Source organism: Cavenderia fasciculata (genome assembly GCF_000203815.1).
Source record: "Cavenderia fasciculata unplaced genomic scaffold Scf_Dfasci-G-o-33e01.r1-3, whole genome shotgun sequence".
NCBI classification, from domain to species: domain Eukaryota; phylum Evosea; class Eumycetozoa; order Acytosteliales; family Cavenderiaceae; genus Cavenderia; species Cavenderia fasciculata.
Window position 1 is genome coordinate 834316 of NW_004457734.1, and position 20842 is coordinate 855157.

Here is a 20842-nt window from a genome sequence, read left to right on the forward strand (position 1 = left end):
CATTCACCAACTTGACCCATCTAAATACACATGTTGCCAAATACCTATTATTTATTATACTTTTAATTAATTTTATATCCATCACTTGTGAATGAATCATAAAATAATAAATGATTGTTATGGTGATGTTAGTTTGCTGTAGTTTTAAAACTTCACTCCAAAAAATGGAAATTAAATAAATTTGATTTTTCGAATATCTCTGTGTAACAGCTTTATTCACTATGACTCACTTTTTAGCCGTTGCACAGTCATATTATTACAAACAACACGTGATATATAGTAGTCGATGGATACTTCAGGAAATAATAATAATAATTATGATGATGAAGATATTCTTCAATCGACACAACCAGATGTAGATACAGAGGAGGAGTTGGTACCAACACCTCCCATTCAACAAGATGACGATGAAGAAGACTTACCATCAACACAACCAGATGACCAACAAGTAGAAGAGTTATTTACATCAACTCAACCATCTGAAATAGAACATCCTTTATCATTTACTGTTGATAATATTGATAATAATAATAATAATAATAATAATAATAATAATAATAATAATAATAATGATAATGTCAAAGATTGTTCTCAAAATACAGAACAAGATGAACAAGATGGACAACAACAACAAGAACAACAACAAGAAGACCAAATGGTGGTAGAAAATGAGTTATTTACATCAACACAACCAGACCCAGATCTATCAGAATCAATTAGTTTCTATTCAAACAATAACAAGTTAAATAATTCATTCCTCGATGAAGAGCATACAACTTATAATGAAGATGAATTTAATAATAATAATAACAATAATAATAATAATATTTCAACAACAAAAGATAATAATAATAATAATAATAATAATAATAATAATAATAATAATAATAATAATAATAATAATAATAATAATGTGCCTGTGGCAGTTTGTGATGACAACAATTTAAAAAGAGGAAATAGTTTAAATCTACCAAATGATTTTATACAAGAGGAAAAGGTCAATTCACAAAACAAACTATCAATGAATTTCGAAGTTATCATGTCTGATGGATCTATTTTGGAATCAAATAATGGTCATTTACATCAACGATTAAAGTTACTCGAAGAAGAGAATGCAAAGTATCTTCGAATGTGGCCTGATATCGGTGTACCTATTCTACCAAGAATATCTTATAACTTTTCATCCCAACCTTCAACATATCAAAATAATAATAATAATCAAAATAATAATAATAGTAATATTTATCATTTAAATAGAAATATTACATTGAATAATATAACTACAACTAATAATCCAACAACTAATCCAACATCACAAGTTTCAACAAACACTATTAATAATAATAATTCAATTCAACCTAATCTTTCAGCAGTAATATCTGATCAAACAACGATAACTCCAACTTCACAACTTACATCATCCCCAACTATTAAATTGGAAAATCATCATACAAATGATAGTAGTACTCTACCGACGACTATTACATCGTCAAGAACATTTCCATTATCTTTTAGTATGCCAATTAATTCCAATTCCAATTATTCAAACTCTGATTCATCAAATATAAGTTCATCATCAACATCATCAACTCAACCATTGATATCAACACCAACTTTATTATCTTCTTCATCATCGTCATCGTCAACTGGAACTATTAAAATGGAAATTGAATCAAATACCAATACTACGACTCAATTTACACCAAGAAAATATCCAAGTACAATGCTTATTGTAGATGATGATGAAGAAGATGATGGTAATGATAGTGACAATGATAGTAAACCACTTCAGACTTCAACAACTTCAACGACCTCAACAACAAAGTCAGAAGAACCAAAAAAGAAAAGAGGAAGACCATCAAAAAGTGCGACTGTGGGAGATTTAAAAACACCAACCAAATCAAGAGCAAAAAAGGCAGCATCACATCCCAATTTGAAACCATATTATATGGATGCACCTGCACCTACAACATTTCTTGAACCAATACCAGACCCAGACTATCAACCATTGGATACATCACAATCAGAGAGTTTTAACAATGCCGTTGTGACAAGATCACCTTCATCTCCTATAAAGTTGGATTATACTCCACGGTTTAGATCATCAACCTATGCCACCTATGTTGCAATGTATAAAAATCAAGATCCAATGTCATTTGAAGATCTCATGGAACGATCACAAAAATATTCTATCGAGGATCTATTAAATGGTGTTAAACGCTACAATATGGGAATCACACTCGAAGGAAGAATTACAGTCAAGGATTTCATTGGAAGTACGCAAAGGACAACATTCAACCCCAAGGATAATAACGTTTCCGACTCTAAACGAGGAGAATCTCTGACTGCTTGCAGAGCTTCCTATCATCTCTCTGAAAAGGGCAAGGTTACTGGAAAAATATTGACTCAGGCTCACAAGTATAAAAAACAATATGATAAACTTAATAATATTTATCCAGATTTTTCTCAAGATTCTATTACAGTTGTAATTGATTCTAGAGAATTTAGACATGAATCTGTTGCTAGAGTAAGAAAAAAAAAAAAAGAAAAATAGTATCTTTTATTAATCTATATATGTTTATTTTTTAGAATTTAGAATTATTAGGAGTTAAAAGTGTTGTTAAATATATGCAATCTGGAGATTTTTGTTTTGTAAAGAGTAATGGACAAACATTAACAGCTGATACTGTAGAGGAAGCAGTAATGTATCCATATTTGTTGGAAAGAAAGACTTGGAGGGATTTGGATAAAAGTATGAGAGATGGTCGTTATGATACACAAAAGTCTAGAATGATGTCTATGGAAATTCTTCAAAAAGAAGGTTTATTCTATCTTGTAGAAGGTGATCGAAATGGTTATAAAGAAAGAAAAGCTATTGAACCTTATATTTTGGATCTTGAAATTTTATTAAAAGTAATTTTAAAAAAAAAGAAAAGGAAAAAGAAAATATGAGGACCAACTTGATTATTTTTATTTGTTTTTTTTTGTAGAATTTAGATTTAATGGTAGTAAGTGAAAAATTTAATATTATTCATACAGAATCATTAATGGAAACATGTAAAACATTGGCAATGTTTGCTAAAATCTTGTCGACTGCTGAATGGAAACCAAGAGAAATGATGAAGTTTTCAGATCTTAAAAATTCAACACCCTATAATCCATTGGGCACAAAGGGTGAACAATTAAAACCATCTCGAGCAGTTGTAGAAATTGGTCCTGATATTTTCAAGGAATACGTTTTAAATGCTCAATATAGACAAGGCGTCATTGATACCTTTGCATCTCAAAAATTGGATAGAACATTGGTCATTCATGGATACGAAAAAATGATTAAAGATATCAACACCAAAGCCAATGCTCATCTAAAGAGTTATTTAACTCATAAATTCCTAAAAGAACCTTTAAAACTATTTTTTCATCAAACAACGCTAATTTGGGAAAATCTAGATCATGATATTTTAGCTTATTATGCTCTGCATCTTCAACTGATTGTAAGTAAAAAAAAAAAAAAAAAAGAAAACAAATATATAAAACTTTGTACTTACTTTTTTTTTTTTAAATTTTCTATTTTATAGGGAGGAGTAAAAGTTTATTCACCATTTGATTTGGTATCAATTGATAATATTAGGGCATTCCATGATGCAGATCAAGTAGCTACCAAAAAAATTAATGATTTAAACAAATGTTCTTACAAGGGATTGGTTGGAAAACCAGTTACCTTAATTCAAGAAGATCTAGATTCGGTTGCCCTTTCACCTCTACCACCTCCAAAACCCCCAAGAGCAACTTCAAAAAGAAAATTGGCAAAATCAAATGATAGTAGTGGAAGTAGTAGTAGTGCAAGTCAAAATTTGGTTTCCCAATTTTTTAAAACTACTCAAAAAAATGGTTAAAAAAAAGAAAAAGAAAAAATAGATTTGTGTAATATTAAAAATAAATCTAAACATGTATAGTATGTTTAATAGTTTATTGGATTTAAATCCCAAAGAGTAAAAAAGAAGTGGAAGATGGAATAGTTGAAAGTAACTTGATGTTTGTAGGTTTAAGCATAGATGACACTCTTGACAAACAAGTTGGCTTGAGCAGTTCCATGGATAATGTAACCAAAGGTATAAGAGGCACCAGCATTGATGTCTTGGTAACTTGGGAGAATGAGGAAATCAACAAATGGACCATCAATAACTTGAACATTCCAGATCGAGGTGGAGTCTCTCAATCTACAGGTGGCATCAGTTCCAATGACAATTTGTTTGATATTCTTTTGGCCATCGTTGGTGACAGTAATGTCAAATTGAGCAAATACCTCGCCGCCTCTGGAACCGTCATTCCATGATCCAACCAATTTGTGTTGAATGGAAACTGGGAATTGTGGATTATGTGCTGCAACAAATGAGATTGCAAGAAGCATAGCAAGGGCAAGAATAATGAATTTCATTTTTTGAGAATTGGAAATGTTTAGAAATGTTTTAGGTTGTTGATATTTGATTGATTGTTGATTTGATATTTAAAATGATGAAAAAGACCAAGTATTTATACTAAATGGAAATAGGGACCCAACATTTAATTTTTGAATTCAATCAATTTGATTTAGATAAATAGTCTGAATACAATTTTGATTATTTCCAATTTTTATCATTGTATAATCTATAAACTCTAATTTGGATTGGTTGTTTTTGAATAACCCCTTCATTCGATATTAACCTGTTTTAATCAAACCGAAAAAAATTTAGTGGTAAAGTAATCTCTTGACCCATTTTCATCAAATATTTAAAATCTTCCCCCCAAATTTGAATATTAAACAATATACATTCACAAATCTGGTAGGTGATGGACAACTGTCGTTGTTGTAGATGATAAATATAGATGATTCACACAAAATTATTGTCATGTCCATCAATATAGATTTTGTACAAATAATAAAAAAGAATGTTTTTATTTTTAAATAAATAACCAAAGTTAAGATAAATCATCAAACAAACAAATATATAAAAGAGAGGGGAGGGAGGGAGGGGTATATATACTATTATAGTCATGTGGTTCCAATCTTTTTCAAGAGTCGTCTGGATCATCATCATCATCATCATTATTATTATTATTACTATCATCATCATCCTCGTCTTGCTTTTTTCTTTTCTTTCTTTTTGTGGGAGTATTATTATTAGTATTATTATTATTATTATTATTATTATTATTATTATTATTATTATTATTATTATTATTATTATTATTATTATTATTATTATTATTATTATTATTATTGTTATTATCTTCAGGTTTAATTAAACCACCCCCATTGATAACAGGTGGTGGAAGAAAACTTAACTTTTTAATGAGTTCACTATCATCATGTATTTCAAATGGTTGGGAAAAGTTGAAAAAGTACTTTGATCGATCGCTCTCTACCTCGCAATTGATGACTGTCGAGTATTTAGTGTTGACCACTATAAAAGGCAAATGAATGCGATCGTTTTCGATCCGAATCGATTGTTGTTCCTGTTGTTGTACGATGATTTTGTTTCTATTGATCAACTCTTGGTAGACGAGTTCCAAGTGTGCCAACTCTTTGAGTGATTGTTTCTTTGATTTTAATCGCAGTTGAAGATCTTGTTTTTGTCTTTCCAATTCTGCCATTGAATTGGACGGTGTTGAATTGTGAGGCAACCCAATCCAACTGATTTTTTGTTTATCTTTGGATATAATATTCATTGCCTGGAATACATTAAGTACATCATAAATACGTCTCTTCATTGTATTTGTTTTTAAATCTGATTCTTTTGATCCATTTGCTACATTTTCTTTTATATATTCTGCTATAATTTCATTTGATACCTAAAACAAAACAAAAAATAAAATAATTAAATAAATAAAAGGTATGTTTTTCTTCCACTTCTTTACATACTTCAACATAACTAGTAGTTTGTTTAGATTGAACCTTTTGACAAACTTTTTGGGAAAGATAACTAAGACCTTTAGATTTATCTTCTTTTCCTTTTCTTCTTTTTGTTGACTTTTCATCATCATCGTTGTTGTGTGTTTCAAAGAGATGATTGAATCCATCGTGTAATTCAGAGTTGAATGCAACATCATCACCAATCTTTTTCCCTTTTTTACCTTTAATCTTTGATGTTGAGGTTGTTGATGTTGTTGATGTAGTAGAGGTTGTTGATGTATTGGGTGCTTTAAGATCATTCATTAAATAATAATCTCCCAATGTTGAACTTTGTGCTCCAAATGATGATGGTTGGGTTGAGGTAGTAGTAGTAGATGTAGATAAAGTAGTAGTAGGAGTATCACCTCTAAAAGGTGCTGATATATGATTACTTAAACCCATATAATTGTTTGGTGAACCAAGTATTCCTCCTCCTACTCCTCCTATTCCTCCTACTCCATTATCTGCTCTAAGAGAAGGTATTTCATTGTTTTGTATGAAACCTGAATCTTTTGCCATATGTTCTAAACCAGTGTCTCTACACATCTTTAATACTGTCTCATGAAGACTAAGACCAGCTTCATATGAATCTAATTCAAAATGTGAATCATTATGACTATCTCCACCTCCTATACACACATAATAATAGATATATAAATATAAACTTTTGGTATTAATAACAACCAAAGCTTTGGTTTAGTTTAGTTCTATTTTTAAAATACAAACCTCCAACAGTCAGAGGATTTGATGACATTATATCTTATTCTCTTATCTATCTAATATAATCTAATCTAATCTATTTCCTATATACAGTAATATTAATACCCATGTATGTATCAAGATGTGATATATATTAAACATATAAACAATGAAAATTTTTTCATGGTGACCACCTTCAGATTTGAATTAACTTAATTAGGTACATTTTAAAATAATGCAAAGGTTTGATTAAAAGAATGAAATTAATCAAGGTGATTTATTAATAAATACTTTTACAAGTAAATATATATATATTGTATTGTCATTATTATTGTCGATAATGTTTGTACTACTATTATTACAACAACACCATTTTAAAGTCGTGTTTTGGTTGGTTTAGTCTCTGATAATATCGATCAATTCAGTTTCAAATACCAAATATGCACCACCTGGAATACTGGCACCAGCACCTGAATCTCCATAACCCAACTAATTAGATTTAAGAATGAAAGTGTTAATTTATATTATGTCTGTCTATCAATCTATCTATCTTGCAACATACCTCTGGTGGGATAACCAATTTACGCTTCTCACCAATACACATATTTAAAAGACCTTGATCCCATCCTATATATTAAATGATTATTATAGTTGTGTTAATATCTAAAATATAACAAATCTTATCTTGACCATAATATCTTCTTACCTTTGATGACTTGGCCAACACCAAGAGTGAATTGGAATGGATCTCCACGATCTACAGAAGAATCAAACTTCTTACCACCATCCTATATATATATGTATATAGTAAAGACAAAAGTCATCTATGTTAATATCTAGTCGTTAATTAATTAAACTCTTTGTTCTCATTCTTACCAAAAGTGTACCGTTGTAGTGAATCTTTAATTTATCATGTGGAAGTGTCTTCTTGGCATCCTTTGTACAGCTTTCTGGACGATGCTATATATATATATATAACAATGTATGAAAGGATATTATAATATATTATTAGTCTTGTTTCATTTCATTGTTGAGATAGAAGCTTTTAAACATACCTTGACACCAATTTGGAGCTTACCAGTCTTCTTTGCACATTCAGCAAATTGAGAGAAGCAGATTAAAGCAATAATAGCTAATATTAATAATTTGTTCATTTTTAAAGAGGTTGTTATAACTATAAATAAAATAATGAAAATGAAACTAAAGGAGATCTGGTGACGTGACGATGCAGAGGCTTTTGAATTTCATTTTTGTTTTTAACTTTTGGATATTCAATTTTAAAGATAATAGTACTACCTTCGACAATACTGTAATTATTATTCATCTATAACTTTAAAGGTATTACCTTCGACAATAGCAAAGAGTATCATTGACTTGGTATTATGGAGTAATAGGTTGTATGATCGATCATTGATCATTTTGGCACTACGACTTTGCAGAGTATCAAAGACATGGTTAAAAATTACAAGCAGTGTATTTGTACAATACTATACTGCAAGATTGCAATCTACTCGAGGAGTAAACTATATCATTGAAGCATTGCACAAGAATATACAATCACCATTTTGTTTGTTACATCACTGTGCATTGCACAAGGTTGAATTGGTATTTGGGTATGATTACCAGCAAGTTTTGCACAACCTTGACAAACAACTTACTATATATGCAGAGTCATCATATGAATACCGACAAGCACTCGGCCCTCGAAACCAACAACTATTAACTCAATACCAACAATGCACACAACACCCAGATCACTATGATTGGTCAGTCCTAAAATACCAACTAGAACATCCAACACCAATACAAACACCAATGCAACCCCAAGTTATACCACGACACGTTTATGATAAAGGAACGCCAAAACAAGATCGATTGTATACATACGCTAGCTACTCAATCGTCGACGAAGATCTAAGAAAGCTAGAGTTGGAATGTAGTCCCAATACTATGACAACAACAACAAGCATAACAACAAATGCCCAAGTTTAAAATTAATAGAAAACAATCAAAATACATTAGAGAGACTATACTTGGAGACATCAAATACCAACATTTTAAATAATATATTTAAATCCAACATTGGACCTGGACGGGTGTTTAACAATTTAAAGTTTCTTCAAATTCAATATAGTAAACAATCACACATATCTTGGGAATATTGTAAATTGACATTACCTAATCTCGAGGTACTAAAGATGCAAGCAAAATCTCCAATCGAAAACCCTTGTCCTGCCCTGACTGATTATCTACTATCAAGAGATGAAAACATTCAATATGTGGCATCAATTAATTTACGTCTCGAAATGCTACCACTCATAGAAAGACTTTTCTATTATCTGGATCTAGTGTTACCCCAGAGTTACAGTAATAACTCTACGATATTTCCATTAATTAAATACCATCCATCACTTTTAGTGTTGACCATACGCAACCATAACTGCCACAAAACTTCCGATAATCTTTATCAACATATTCCATTTGCAACTTTTCAAAAGTTTGGAAATAGCCCATTGGGGAAGCATTTTGCCATACTTTGGCAGATTCGAGCAACTTGAATCGCTCACTGTCGGTGCAGGCTACAAACAACAGTCAAAAGATATCGAATTACTGTGTCAAGGTATTTCTCAAATCAAATCGCTCACATCTCTTGACTTGTCCCTCCAAGGATATGACCAAAATTGGAATCCATCCTATACACCAATGATCAAACAACTTGTAAATCTAAAGAGATTTAAAACTGGAATTGATGATTCAAGAGGTTCTGGTTACGATCAATGGATAACAACTCATTTTAATATTCAAACTATAGAATATAAATTAATTTTAACAAAAAAATAATATAAATAAATATTAATACAAACCTCTAATAAATTGTGGTAACTACAAATAGTTGGTTCTTTGTTGAATCTATCTATCTATCTTTTTTAATGAATTATTATTAATGGATTATTATTTTACTTTTTTTTATTATTTTTGTTGTAAAAGAATTAATTGTAAACCAGTGGTATCTTTACCAATTTCAGCCAATTGACAGATATTGCAGAGTTTACCCTTGTGTTGAGGTTGGTAGGATGAAGAGCATAGTGGACAACGAACCAAAGGAGAACCTCTGTAGATTGGGGTCATGGAGAGCGAGTCAATGACAAATGGATTTCTTTCATCATAGGCGATAGTGATGGAAGGGTCGGTTTGGTTTTGTTGGGAAAAGGCAATCACCTTTTTGGCTTGAGTACTGAGATCGCCTGGTGGTGAGAGATCCAAGAGACGACGAGCAAACGAAGCCGACAAGTCAAAGTGTTTGAGTTTGTAGGCATTGTTCATGGCCGAACGAAGTGCCAACACAAGATGAGTAGGTTCGAGATTACAGTGAGTAAAGTAGGCAGCCAATTCAGCAACACGGGTCAATTGGGTGGGTGGCAACTCCTTTCTCTGTGTTTCGATACGCAAACCAGTAATGTATTCACGACACACACCAATCAACTCTTTGATCTCGTTAAACTCTTGTTTGGACTCGACAGTGGTAAAGATGGCGCAGTGGAGGATATAGGTAAAGTGGAGGATAGCGTCGGTAAACTTACCCTCGGTGGTCGACTTGTAGGCGAGTGTGCGGAGACGTTCCAAGAGGTGTTGGATGTTGTATGATACATATGGCTGACCGTGCTTTCTTTGGAGTGGTTCAATGATGGGTTGGAGGGCAGCTTGTGACGAGAGAGCCACACGTGCACCCATATGAATGTTGATAAAGAATGAACGGACGGGTTCAAAGTTGACGATACCAACCTGTTGATTCAACATGTTCATGGCAGTCTCGAATGAGCCGGCGGCAATATGGTCAACTGCAAAGTTGGTGTTACGTGACCAAATTTGTCCAAATGACGAACCGGGTTGTGGTGGGACAAACATACTAGAAATGTCTTGTTTAGAGACAGAAGTACCAATGTCAATATCATCATCCCAACCTGATCCATCACCCTTTCCACCTTCAATGACAATGTCGTCATCCCAACCTCCACCATTACTGTCTTGTTGTTCGTCTCCTTTGTTTTTGTTGTTGTCTTCGGCCATGATGTCGTCATCGTCACCCCAACCACCACCTCCAATCTTGGGACCAGAGTTGTCAATTTCATCATCATCATCGACTGCACCAGAGTTGTCCATGGCAAACTTACGGTCTTGACCACCTAGCTCGGCAGAGCTCTTGGCAATGTTGAGAAGCGGCCAGTTGACTTCGGGAGCAATGTAGACGGGTTGAGGGGGGAGTAGCTTGAATGGGTTGGATGGGACAGAGGGGAGTTGTGTCTTGCCGTCAGCAGTGATCTGGCTGGCGAGTTGATCGGCCTTTTCACGCAGTCCGTTGATCGAAGCGGTGATGTAGGCCAAGCTGAGGAGACCGGCTTCTTGGAGCACCTTGATACGTTCGTCAATGTCGCCGAGATAGAGCGAGTATTGGAAACGACTCATAATATCGGTCGAGTCGTAGGTGATCATCTTTTTAAGCATCGATGTGTTACCAACCAACAAGTAGAGGAACGACAAACGGTCGAGCTCGCCAGTACGCGAGTATGCCATCTCGACAATCTGCTGGTTACCTTGTCTCAGTGCGACTTCGGCCAATCTGCTCCAACACTGCTTGTCGTCGAGTATCTTGGCCGACTGCAATGCAATGTCGAGGTTTCCACACTCGAGTGCTAAATTGAAACGAGTACGGTCGTCCTTGACAAAGTGGACGACTTCGGGATACCCCTTGCGTTGCAAGTAGGCAATGATCGACTTGCCAACCAACTTGCTCTCACGCAAAATCTTGATGACGTCTGCATATCGCTTTTGGAAGAGTGCAAGCTTGAGCAAGTACTCGGAACGGTCAATCTCGATGTGTCTGTTTTTGAGCTCACGGTCAATGGCAAACACACGCGACCCCTTGACACCGGTGAGGTAGATGGTGGTGTCGAGTGTCTTGATGGTACCATTGTCACCGTTTGGCAAGAGATACTTGAGATGGTTAGAGGTGGTGTAGATAAAGACACCATTCTCGTCCCACGCACCGCTCTTGGGCAAGACAGACTCGCTGACAATACAGATCTGCTCCAAACGTCTGGTGGCAAGGATCAAGCTGTCACGTGCCAACAAGGCAACATAGTTGTAGTCCTTGGACCAGATGACATAGCGAATCGATGGAGTAAACAACTCGGCAACCGCTGTCTTTTGTTGGATGTCAAACAACATCATCTTCTCGTCGGTCAACACCAACACATGGCCAACTGGTGCTGGGAACAACCATTCGACAGTTTGAGCCGGTTGGAATCTCTTGACTTCCTCATTGTCCAATCCCTTGATAATAACGTTGTTTTGTTTATCCAAAACGGCAAATCTATTGCTACCTACAAAAATGGCTGCTACTCCATTACCCTTCTTTGAATCAACTTGACTAATATCTCTTGTTGGTATTTTATATAAATGATAACTACCTCCATCAGCGTCCTAAATGAAAATAAAGAAACAAAAAAAAAAGGTTAATTGAAGAATTCTTTCTATTTTTTTTGTTTTCTTTTTTCATTTTACATACAGAAGAAACAAGGATAGATCTTTCAGAAGCATTGTAAGACATTACTTGAGTACCATTATTTGAAGGGATTTTAGTAATGTTAAAGAGAACTACAGAACGACCAGTTGAAAAGTCAAAAGAGTTGAAATGCTTTCTCTTGAGGTAGAAAACACCGTCGGATCCGTTGGGGACAAAGGTGGGACGCTCACGCTCCAACTTGAAGACGATCATACCGCTGTCATGACCGGCAGCAAACAAGTTGGCGTTGGGGTGTGCAGCAAGTGTCCAGAAACGGTCGTGTTCACGACGGATGGTCTGGATGGTCGTCTTTTTGGCCATATCCCAGACACGGATAGTCTTGTCTTCCGAGTCGGACAAGACAAGGTCTTGACGAGGATGGAAGAGTGCGCAACTGACATTATTGAAATGACCACGGAGCGTGTCGACGATCGGATCGTTCATACGCCACAACTTGACATGGTGGTCGTCCGATGCCGACACAATGACGGGTTGGGTTGGATGGAAAGCTGCCCAATTGACACCACGGTCATGACCCTCGAGTGATAACTTGACAATGACATCAGTGCCAAAGATCTCGTCTTGGAGACGTAGACTGTCATTGTCACGGTACGGTTTGATGGTGATAGTCTTTTTCTTGAGACCAGAGATATCCCAGATACGGATGGTCTGATCGAGCGATGCCGACACGATCAAGTCGTCCTTGGGATGGAACTGAGCCGACATGACATAGTGGTTGTGTCCGTTGAGCTCGGCAATGCATGTACGAGACTGCCAGTTCCAAATACGAATGATCTGATCGTCCGAAGCCGACAAGATCCATGGTGCCTCTCTGTGGAACTCGACTGTTCTAATATAGTCCTTGTGTCCCTTTAACGTAAACAAACATCTTCTCTGTTTGTAATTCCATACTTTAATCTTGTAATCATCTCCACCAGACACAAATAATGGTTGTGTCATATGAAAGTTAACTCCTCTTACAGGTCCTAAAAAAAAAAAAATTAAAAGGAAACAACCAATGTTAACATATGTATATATAGATATATCTCTCTCTCTAGTTTGTTGTTTGTTTGTTTATCATACCATCATGTTCTTCAAACTTTTCCAATAAAGTCTTGATTCTGTAATCGTATAAATGAATCGATCCTGAATGTAATGATGCCAAGATCCAAGGTCTAGTTGGATGAAAACTTAGACCTTTTACTCTATTACTTTTTGTTTCATATTTATATAACATTTCTCTCTATTCTATTCTCTCTTGTCTATAAATACAAAATATAATAATAGAAAGAGATAGAAAGGAAAGGTTATGTACTGAGAGTGAGAGATACTTGAAAGAAGATTAATATGTAGGACAAAGGTTGGTGAATCATCAACAGGCTTGAACAAAAAAAAAAAATAAAAAAAAATTAAATGATCTTCAGCAATTTGACTTTGAGTGTTTTTGAAACAAGAATGATCGATCATCATTCTTCCCTCCAACCCTAACCCGAACTACTAATACTGCTATATTATTAGTATTAGTTATTGGATGAATTAGAAGAAATGTATAGAAATACAGTAGCAATTGATATTGTTAAAGAGTTTTGGAATGTTGAAGAGGTATCAGTATGTATCATCAATGATCATAGTAAAGTAGTTTATTTGTTAACTCTATATTTCATTTTATTCTTCTTTTCTTCTTCTTCTTCTTCTTCTTCTAGGAAGTATTTAAACATTTAGTGAATAAGGGGAAATCTACAATTAGAGGATTAACAACAGCATTAAAGACAATACCAACCAATCGTATTAAACAATCATTGCAAGTGTTGTTACAACATCAATTGGTTGATTTTGAAGAATACATTATAAAGGATGAAGACAAGAACAAAAAGGGACCGGCTGAAGACCAAGTGTCTGATGCCTACTATGTAGCCAATGTCAACAATGCTATACATCGACTTCGCATTGGCAAGTATATCAATTTCATCAAGGAGCGATACGACCAAGAATGTGCTGTCATCATTGAAGAGTTGATGGACAATGGACGTTTGACAATGGAGTCGGTGGTCAAGCAATCGGTATCGTACTATAGTCAACGTGCTGGTTCTTTTGACCCAGAGGATTTGGTGCGTCGTTTTGAAGACCTCTTTACACAACTCGTTGTCGACCACTTTATCATGAAGGTACCCAAACCACGTCCCATCTCGCAAAATGATGAAGATGGTGAGGCAACTGTCAAGGAAAAGAGAGAAAAGGGTGGACGTGTGTCGTCTAACTCGAGCACCTCCAGCATGTCGCATCTAAACGATCCGTTTGCTATTCCCTCATCAATCCTCAACCGTAAACAGAAAAAGGTTGATCACAATCTCATCCCCAATACATCGATTGCCGTTGAAATTGATCACGATCAAGAGGAACCAGAAGATATGGATGACGACAATAGCTCAAAGAAAAAGAAATCAAAGTCCAAGAAACCAGTTCCCACAGCCAGTAAAAAGGCTGCCAAGAAAAGAAAAAAAGCTGGTGAAGAGGATGAAGACGATGAGTTTGTTGTCATCTCGGAAAGCCATAAAATCTCTACAGATGATAACATGGCCAACTCTCAACCAATCAAAAAAACAAAGGGACTCTCAACTGTATATAACGTAATCAATCAAGTAGAACAAGATCAACATGACCTCTTAGAAGAACAAAAAACTTATTGGAAAGTTAATTATGATCAATTCCTTTTAGAATTTAAATTAATGGTAAAAAAAAAAAATAGAAAAAGAAATGAAAAAAGAAATAATTATAATATTTATACTAATATTTTAATATTTAATATTTTTTAAGGCATGTATTGATTTTGTTGAACATAAATTGGATGGAAAATCAGCAGCATTATATGAATCAATGTTAAAACTTGTTAAAAGATCAATTAAATCTTCACCAGATCCAAATGCAAATATTAGTCGTATGTAAACAACAAATTTTAAATGGTTTAATATAGTTGGTTGGTTATATTATATTAACAAATCTATTTATTCTTTTTTTTCTTTTTTTTTGTTTAGCTAAATTTATTGCAGATGAAGTATTTAAAGATTATAATCAAATGGTTGATGGAATGGATCAACAAATGGATAACAAACATTTTGAAAATTATTTATCTTTAATGGCTGCTTCAAGACCTGCCATCATTACAAAACAAGCAAGATCATCTACACTTGAAACTGGAATTTATAATATTAGTAAGAATAAGAAATCTATATATCAAACCTTTTGATTTATTAAAAATTATTAATTTTCTTTTCTTTTCTCTCTTTTTTTTTAGATATATCTGATGTAGCAAAAGTTGTAAATCAAAAAATGTTGGAATCAATTATTAAACAAAAATATGGAGATGGAGGATTGAGATTATTCAAACTGTTGATGATTAAAAAGTTTTTAGATGCCAAACAAATAGCAGAAATGGCCATGATTCCACTCAAAGAATGCAAGGTGTTGTTGTTCAAGATGATGGAACGAGGTGTTGTTAAATTACAAGAGGTTCCTCGATCGGCCGATCATTTTGCAGCAAAGACCTTTTACCTTTTCTTTGTCAATCGTGATGCCGTCACGGAAATGACAATTGACGACATCTACAAGGCTATTTATAACACTCGTCTTCGTCTCAAAGCAGAGGCTCAACCACACGCTGATTTAATCAAGCGTCTAGAAACTGTACCCGACAAGGAAATGTCTGAAGATCAATCTAAAATCGTTACCAAAGTACAAAAAATTACAGAGGTTTTGGAAATTACCATTCTTAATCTTGATAGTGATTTATTAGTATTAAGTCATTTCTAATAGAAAATAAAATATAAAAAAAAGATAATAATACTCTTTTTTTTAATATTCCAAAAATATTAATCCAAACTTTTACTACAATAATTTTATCGTCTTTAAAGACCATATGACTAAAAGTTCGAGGTTTGATTTAAACTGAAACTAAAAATGGAACAAACAAATAGTTTTAATCGGTTGGTGGTTATCTTTATTTTTAATGGATGATCCAACAATTATAAACCATTAATGGATCCTAAACGAATATTCCATGGTATAGACGAAATGACGACAAACCACCATGTCCAACAAAAGTTTAAACAACCACGTTTGGTTGGCAATTGACCAACAACAAAAAATTTTTGGGGATGGTTGGCAACATTGGCCATGTTGTTTGCATGATCGATCTCATTTAAAGTGCCAGACCAAGAACCCAAGATGGTTTGACAAAATATTGGGATGGGTAGAGTTTTTTTCCAATAACTTGAACAAAAGATCTTGGTTCATTTTGAAAATTTATTATTAGTTTATTTTTGTTGAACCACCAATTAATCGCCGCCTCTTCCTTTTTCCTCCTCATCGTAGCACCAGCTCATGAAAAAACAACGTTTATAAAAGTTGTTTGCAGGGTTTTGAAAAAAGATCAGAATAAGGGTTTCAGACAGACACACGGCCATTCATTCATTGGTGGGCTTTTTCCGTCAGCGCTGCATAGGGGGTTTCTTTTGGCCTATCAAACTAACTAGTTTCTAGGGGTCTTCTAGACCATCTAGAAATATTTTGGGATCTCTTTGCAATACGAACGTTGTAACGAAAATTTGACAAATTGTTTTTTCAAAATTTTGCTCGCGTCCAGTCCTATTCAGGAAGGGTCACGCGGAAAAAAAACGTAAAAATAGGACCATGCAAAGGTCTCGAGTTCTATCTCTGCCTCTTTGCACGTTCACCCATTGAAGGCATCGCCTTGGCTTTGGATTATCCGCGGATGGCAAAATAGCCGTTGCATAGGTGTAGATTGTTTTGTGTGTTGGTTTAAAAATGAAACCCTGTCACCAAACGGTCGTTGGGCTACATCAGCGAGGAATAATTTGGGTAGCATAGACTATTTTTTTGTGGGGCATTTTTGAGAGTGGGGGACTGGGCTAGGCAGGTACTGATTAATCGATTAATTCACAACGAATCGATTTATTCGTCCTGCGTCTATTTACAGGTCGCTGCGTTTAGTCATCCATCGATGGGCGTAGACCAACAAAAGAAGTCTTGTGTGTCTTTTAAAGAGGTGCCAAGCATAGGCATAGGCATGGTGGTATGGATGGTCCATCCATCTACCCTAGAAGTGTCTCTCGCTACTTATATCCAACCCCCCACACAACCATTCATTCATGTATTGTGCGACATCCATCTATTAATTGAATCTAAGAAAAGTCTGTTGTGTTCAGCAGCAACAACATCAAACAACACAACAGACTTCATAGTCTTGCCCCACCTACTCCCTTTGAGCCAAGCCATCAGGCCTGAGGAGCAGGGCTTGGACAAGAGCCTAGTTGATTTGAATCGCAAAGTAGCAGCTGCACATTTATTTTCACATCATAGGAACCTTCTCTTTTTCTTTTAGACGCATTGCTTGCACGCAGCACTGCAGCTACAACACCAGCAACTTGACAATTAACCAATCATTATCAACCTTTATAGATCCCCCAACTTTCATATCACATATATATTTATGTACATATATATATAGTAGTCAGACAAACAAACAAACAAATAATATAAACTAATACTTACATAATACACATATAAAATAAAACAAAATAAGAGAAGAGAGAGAGATTAAAAAATTAATCATCCATCATCAGAAACTATTGTAAATAAAATATATAATATAAATATAAAAAAAGACAGACAGATTGATAAAAAAGACAAGATAGAGTAAAGATAAAAAAAAATAAAAAAAATATACAAGGTAAGAAAGAGTACCCACCCATCATACATACATATCATATCATACGTATATCATATACATACATAGAGTATAGTTAGTATCATATTTATCCCCAGTGTTTTTGAGATCAGGGCAATTTCAGGCAAAGGAGATTTTTTGTGATCACAAAGATACACTTTTACTTTTCCCTAAGAAAGGAAACTTGATACAGTGTTGCGCACACACTGACAAGCGAGGAGTAGGAGGAGAAATATATCAATTGAATAGGGACAGGGAGAGGATCCCTTTTCATTCCCTCCTCGTCCCAAACCATCAACCAATCCATCTTGTCATCACCATAACAATCTTACCCACACATCACATCCAACACACACACATAACTCTACACACAGATAATAATAATAATAATAATAATTAGTATCTGATTGAATTTGAACAACCCAATTAGATAAAAGTACCAATTAGTCAATTTGTGCAAACCCCCAAAAACAATATCTTCATAATCTCCTTGTCGCCCACTCGTTTAGGGTGACGCCCGTTTCTTTTCTTTTTTGGCCAATCAAGCAGCAGAAAAGTATCTTATCTTTTTAAATCAACCAATTAGCTAGCAATCAACAATTCAATCGTCATTGTTGTTGTGTAGTCGTCGTCGTTTACAATACCCATCACAACATCAACAACAACAATTAGTCGATCAATTAAAACAGTAGTACATTGATTGATTGTAGACTCTTTGTTGTTGTTTAGTCTCTCCTCTCCTCATCACATCTCATTCCCTTCCTCATCTTTCTCCTCCTCAAATTGCCAAATACATACATACATAGATGATTAGATAGATCTATCCTCTAAATCTTAATATTAATATTTAATAATTATAATTATTATTATTATTTAAATATTTAGATTGAAATATTAAATCAAATCTTTAAAAGATGAAGAGACAAACAGACGACCAAGACCCATACCAACACGAGAGTTCATCTCCACAACAACAACAATACCAACAACAACAGCAACAACAACATCACCAACAACAACAACCACAACAGTCATTTGATCAACATGAACAAGGAATAGTTATTAAGAAGAGTAAAGTCAAACACTATACAGGTAGTGATCCATCATCATCTTCATCCTCGACCGCTACCAATTTGGTCACTTCAAGCAATATTACTAATTTGTCAAGTGATGGAGACTATGATAATAATAATGGTAATAGTACCCCCAATAGTAGCCAAATGGCAGTGATGATGGGCCAATCTGGTGGGAATATGGCCATGGACATGTCTGACGAGAGTGGCAGCAGCGGTGATGACAGTGGACCACCAACCACTAAAAAGAAGAGTATATTTGACAAAATCCCACCACGTTGGAAAAAGAAGCCAGGTCCAAATCCAACTCCAACCAAACACTCCTCCTCCTCCTCGTCATCATCATCTCAACCAACCTCTCCACCCCAACAATCACATCACCATCATATTACCTCGTCGCCATCGACATCGTCCAACTCGATATCCTTGTCGACCAAGTTACCACCACACCACAACAACAATCCAGTTGGTTCTGGCGGTGCACCACCAGGTACTCCTCCATCATCCCATGGAGGATCACAACAACAACAACAACATATGAATAATACAAATAGTCCTCCCAAACCACCCTCAACGCATCATATAATGCCAACTTCAGTCAGAGTAGGAGGAAATCAAAATCAAAATAGTCAATCATCTTCCCGCGGTCCAATTAGTCCAGATACTTATACTCCACATTCTTCATCTTCATCATCATATGCCAGAACACCTTTTTCCAATTTTGAATCAACTCCAAATACTCCATCATCATCCTCCTCTGTATCATCTCCAATTACCATTAATAATAACAATAATAATAATAATAATTCATCATCACAATCTACATCACCAAATACTACCCGAATATCTTCATCATTATCTTCAAAACAACCAACAATATCATCATCGAATCAATCCAGTCAACCATCCACCCCATCTCCACCAACTCAATCTCAATCATCAAAACATCAACAACACCAACAACAAACGCCACAATCTCCATCACCACATGTTTATAAGAATCAACCATCCACTCCTCAACAACCTCCACCACAACAACAACCTCAACAACCACCTCCACCACCTCAACAACAAGTTGCAAATATGGTATTACCATCAATTCCACCAACATTACATCCAGATAATTTCAATTTATCAATGTTGTTTGAGAATCATGGAAATATAGTTAATAATGAGAGTATGCTCTACTTTGAGATTAACGATCTTATTGATGTGCATACACTCATCTCTACCATGCAAGAAGAGGCCAATATTGATTATTTCCAACAACTCTTTTACACTACACTCCAAGCTTTCACAATCCACGGTGACCCTACCCTGACCGTTCTCTGGGAGATGCTCCCCTTTCACCTCCGTGTCATTGTCCTCTCTCTCCTCAAAAACACGCAGAGCAATGACAATACATTTTTTTCCTACACTGTCTACCAATACAATGACAACCGTCCACAAACGACTCGTCTCAGTTTTGGTCCACAATCAACCACTCAGGCCGCCATCAAACTTAAAAGAAGATTATTAGGTTTTTTACTAAGATGAAATAGTAGTAGTAGCAGTATATAGTATATTTATATATATATACAAGACCATACCATTTTAATAATAATAATCAGAGGACTCTTAACATTTTTTTTTCCTTTCTATTTTTTCCCCCAACCAAACCCTTGCAATAATAATCAACTTCACATACTAATATCACCATCATATTAAATCAACCAATCAATCAATCTAATCAATCAATCAATTCAAACCATATCGATATCCACGGCTACACAAAAAAAATAATCCCCAACCAACCAAATTGAAAACCCTCCCCCCAAAATCACAAATAATAATAA

General features: G+C 34.8%; 8 protein-coding genes across 8 annotated transcripts; 4 read left to right on the forward strand and 4 right to left on the reverse strand.

Annotated features, from left to right (window-relative positions):
* Positions 1-286: 286 nt before the first annotated feature.
* Positions 287-3893, forward strand: DFA_04555 (uncharacterized protein; the record flags this gene model as incomplete). Its single annotated transcript, XM_004360227.1, has 4 exons — positions 287-2527; positions 2590-2913; positions 2991-3491; positions 3576-3893. The coding sequence occupies 4 exons, from the start codon at positions 287-289 to the stop codon at positions 3891-3893; spliced, it is 3384 nt and encodes a 1127-aa protein (XP_004360284.1).
* A 149-nt stretch (positions 3894-4042) lies between these two features.
* On the reverse strand, positions 4043-4435 carry staA (cellulose-binding domain-containing protein; the record flags this gene model as incomplete). Its single annotated transcript, XM_004360228.1, has 1 exon — positions 4043-4435. The coding sequence occupies one exon, from the start codon at positions 4433-4435 to the stop codon at positions 4043-4045; it is 393 nt and encodes a 130-aa protein (XP_004360285.1).
* Positions 4436-5049: 614 nt separating this feature from the next.
* Positions 5050-6683, reverse strand: DFA_04557 (transcription factor Dp-2; the record flags this gene model as incomplete). Its single annotated transcript, XM_004360229.1, has 3 exons — positions 5050-5829; positions 5900-6558; positions 6656-6683. The coding sequence occupies 3 exons, from the start codon at positions 6681-6683 to the stop codon at positions 5050-5052; spliced, it is 1467 nt and encodes a 488-aa protein (XP_004360286.1).
* A 341-nt stretch (positions 6684-7024) lies between these two features.
* DFA_04558 (FKBP-type peptidylprolyl cis-trans isomerase) lies at positions 7025-7782 on the reverse strand (the record flags this gene model as incomplete). Its single annotated transcript, XM_004360230.1, has 5 exons — positions 7025-7117; positions 7191-7255; positions 7335-7416; positions 7505-7588; positions 7684-7782. 5 exons carry the CDS (start codon positions 7780-7782, stop codon positions 7025-7027), a joined length of 423 nt encoding a protein of 140 aa, XP_004360287.1.
* Positions 7783-7853: 71 nt separating this feature from the next.
* DFA_04559 (uncharacterized protein) lies at positions 7854-9469 on the forward strand (the record flags this gene model as incomplete). The annotated part of the gene is made up of 4 exons (XM_004360231.1): positions 7854-7937; positions 7967-8505; positions 8763-9125; positions 9172-9469. 4 exons carry the CDS (start codon positions 7854-7856, stop codon positions 9467-9469), a joined length of 1284 nt encoding a protein of 427 aa, XP_004360288.1.
* Positions 9470-9598: 129 nt separating this feature from the next.
* Positions 9599-13428, reverse strand: copA (WD40 repeat-containing protein; the record flags this gene model as incomplete). Its single annotated transcript, XM_004360232.1, has 3 exons — positions 9599-12109; positions 12195-13177; positions 13275-13428. The coding sequence occupies 3 exons, from the start codon at positions 13426-13428 to the stop codon at positions 9599-9601; spliced, it is 3648 nt and encodes a 1215-aa protein (XP_004360289.1).
* Positions 13429-13736: 308 nt separating this feature from the next.
* On the forward strand, positions 13737-15998 carry rpc3 (RNA polymerase III subunit; the record flags this gene model as incomplete). The annotated part of the gene is made up of 5 exons (XM_004360233.1): positions 13737-13799; positions 13895-14920; positions 15006-15126; positions 15224-15400; positions 15484-15998. 5 exons carry the CDS (start codon positions 13737-13739, stop codon positions 15996-15998), a joined length of 1902 nt encoding a protein of 633 aa, XP_004360290.1.
* Positions 15999-18848: 2850 nt separating this feature from the next.
* DFA_04562 (uncharacterized protein) lies at positions 18849-20543 on the forward strand (the record flags this gene model as incomplete). The annotated part of the gene is made up of 1 exon (XM_004360234.1): positions 18849-20543. One exon carries the CDS (start codon positions 18849-18851, stop codon positions 20541-20543), a length of 1695 nt encoding a protein of 564 aa, XP_004360291.1.
* Between the last annotated feature and the right edge of the window lie 299 nt (positions 20544-20842).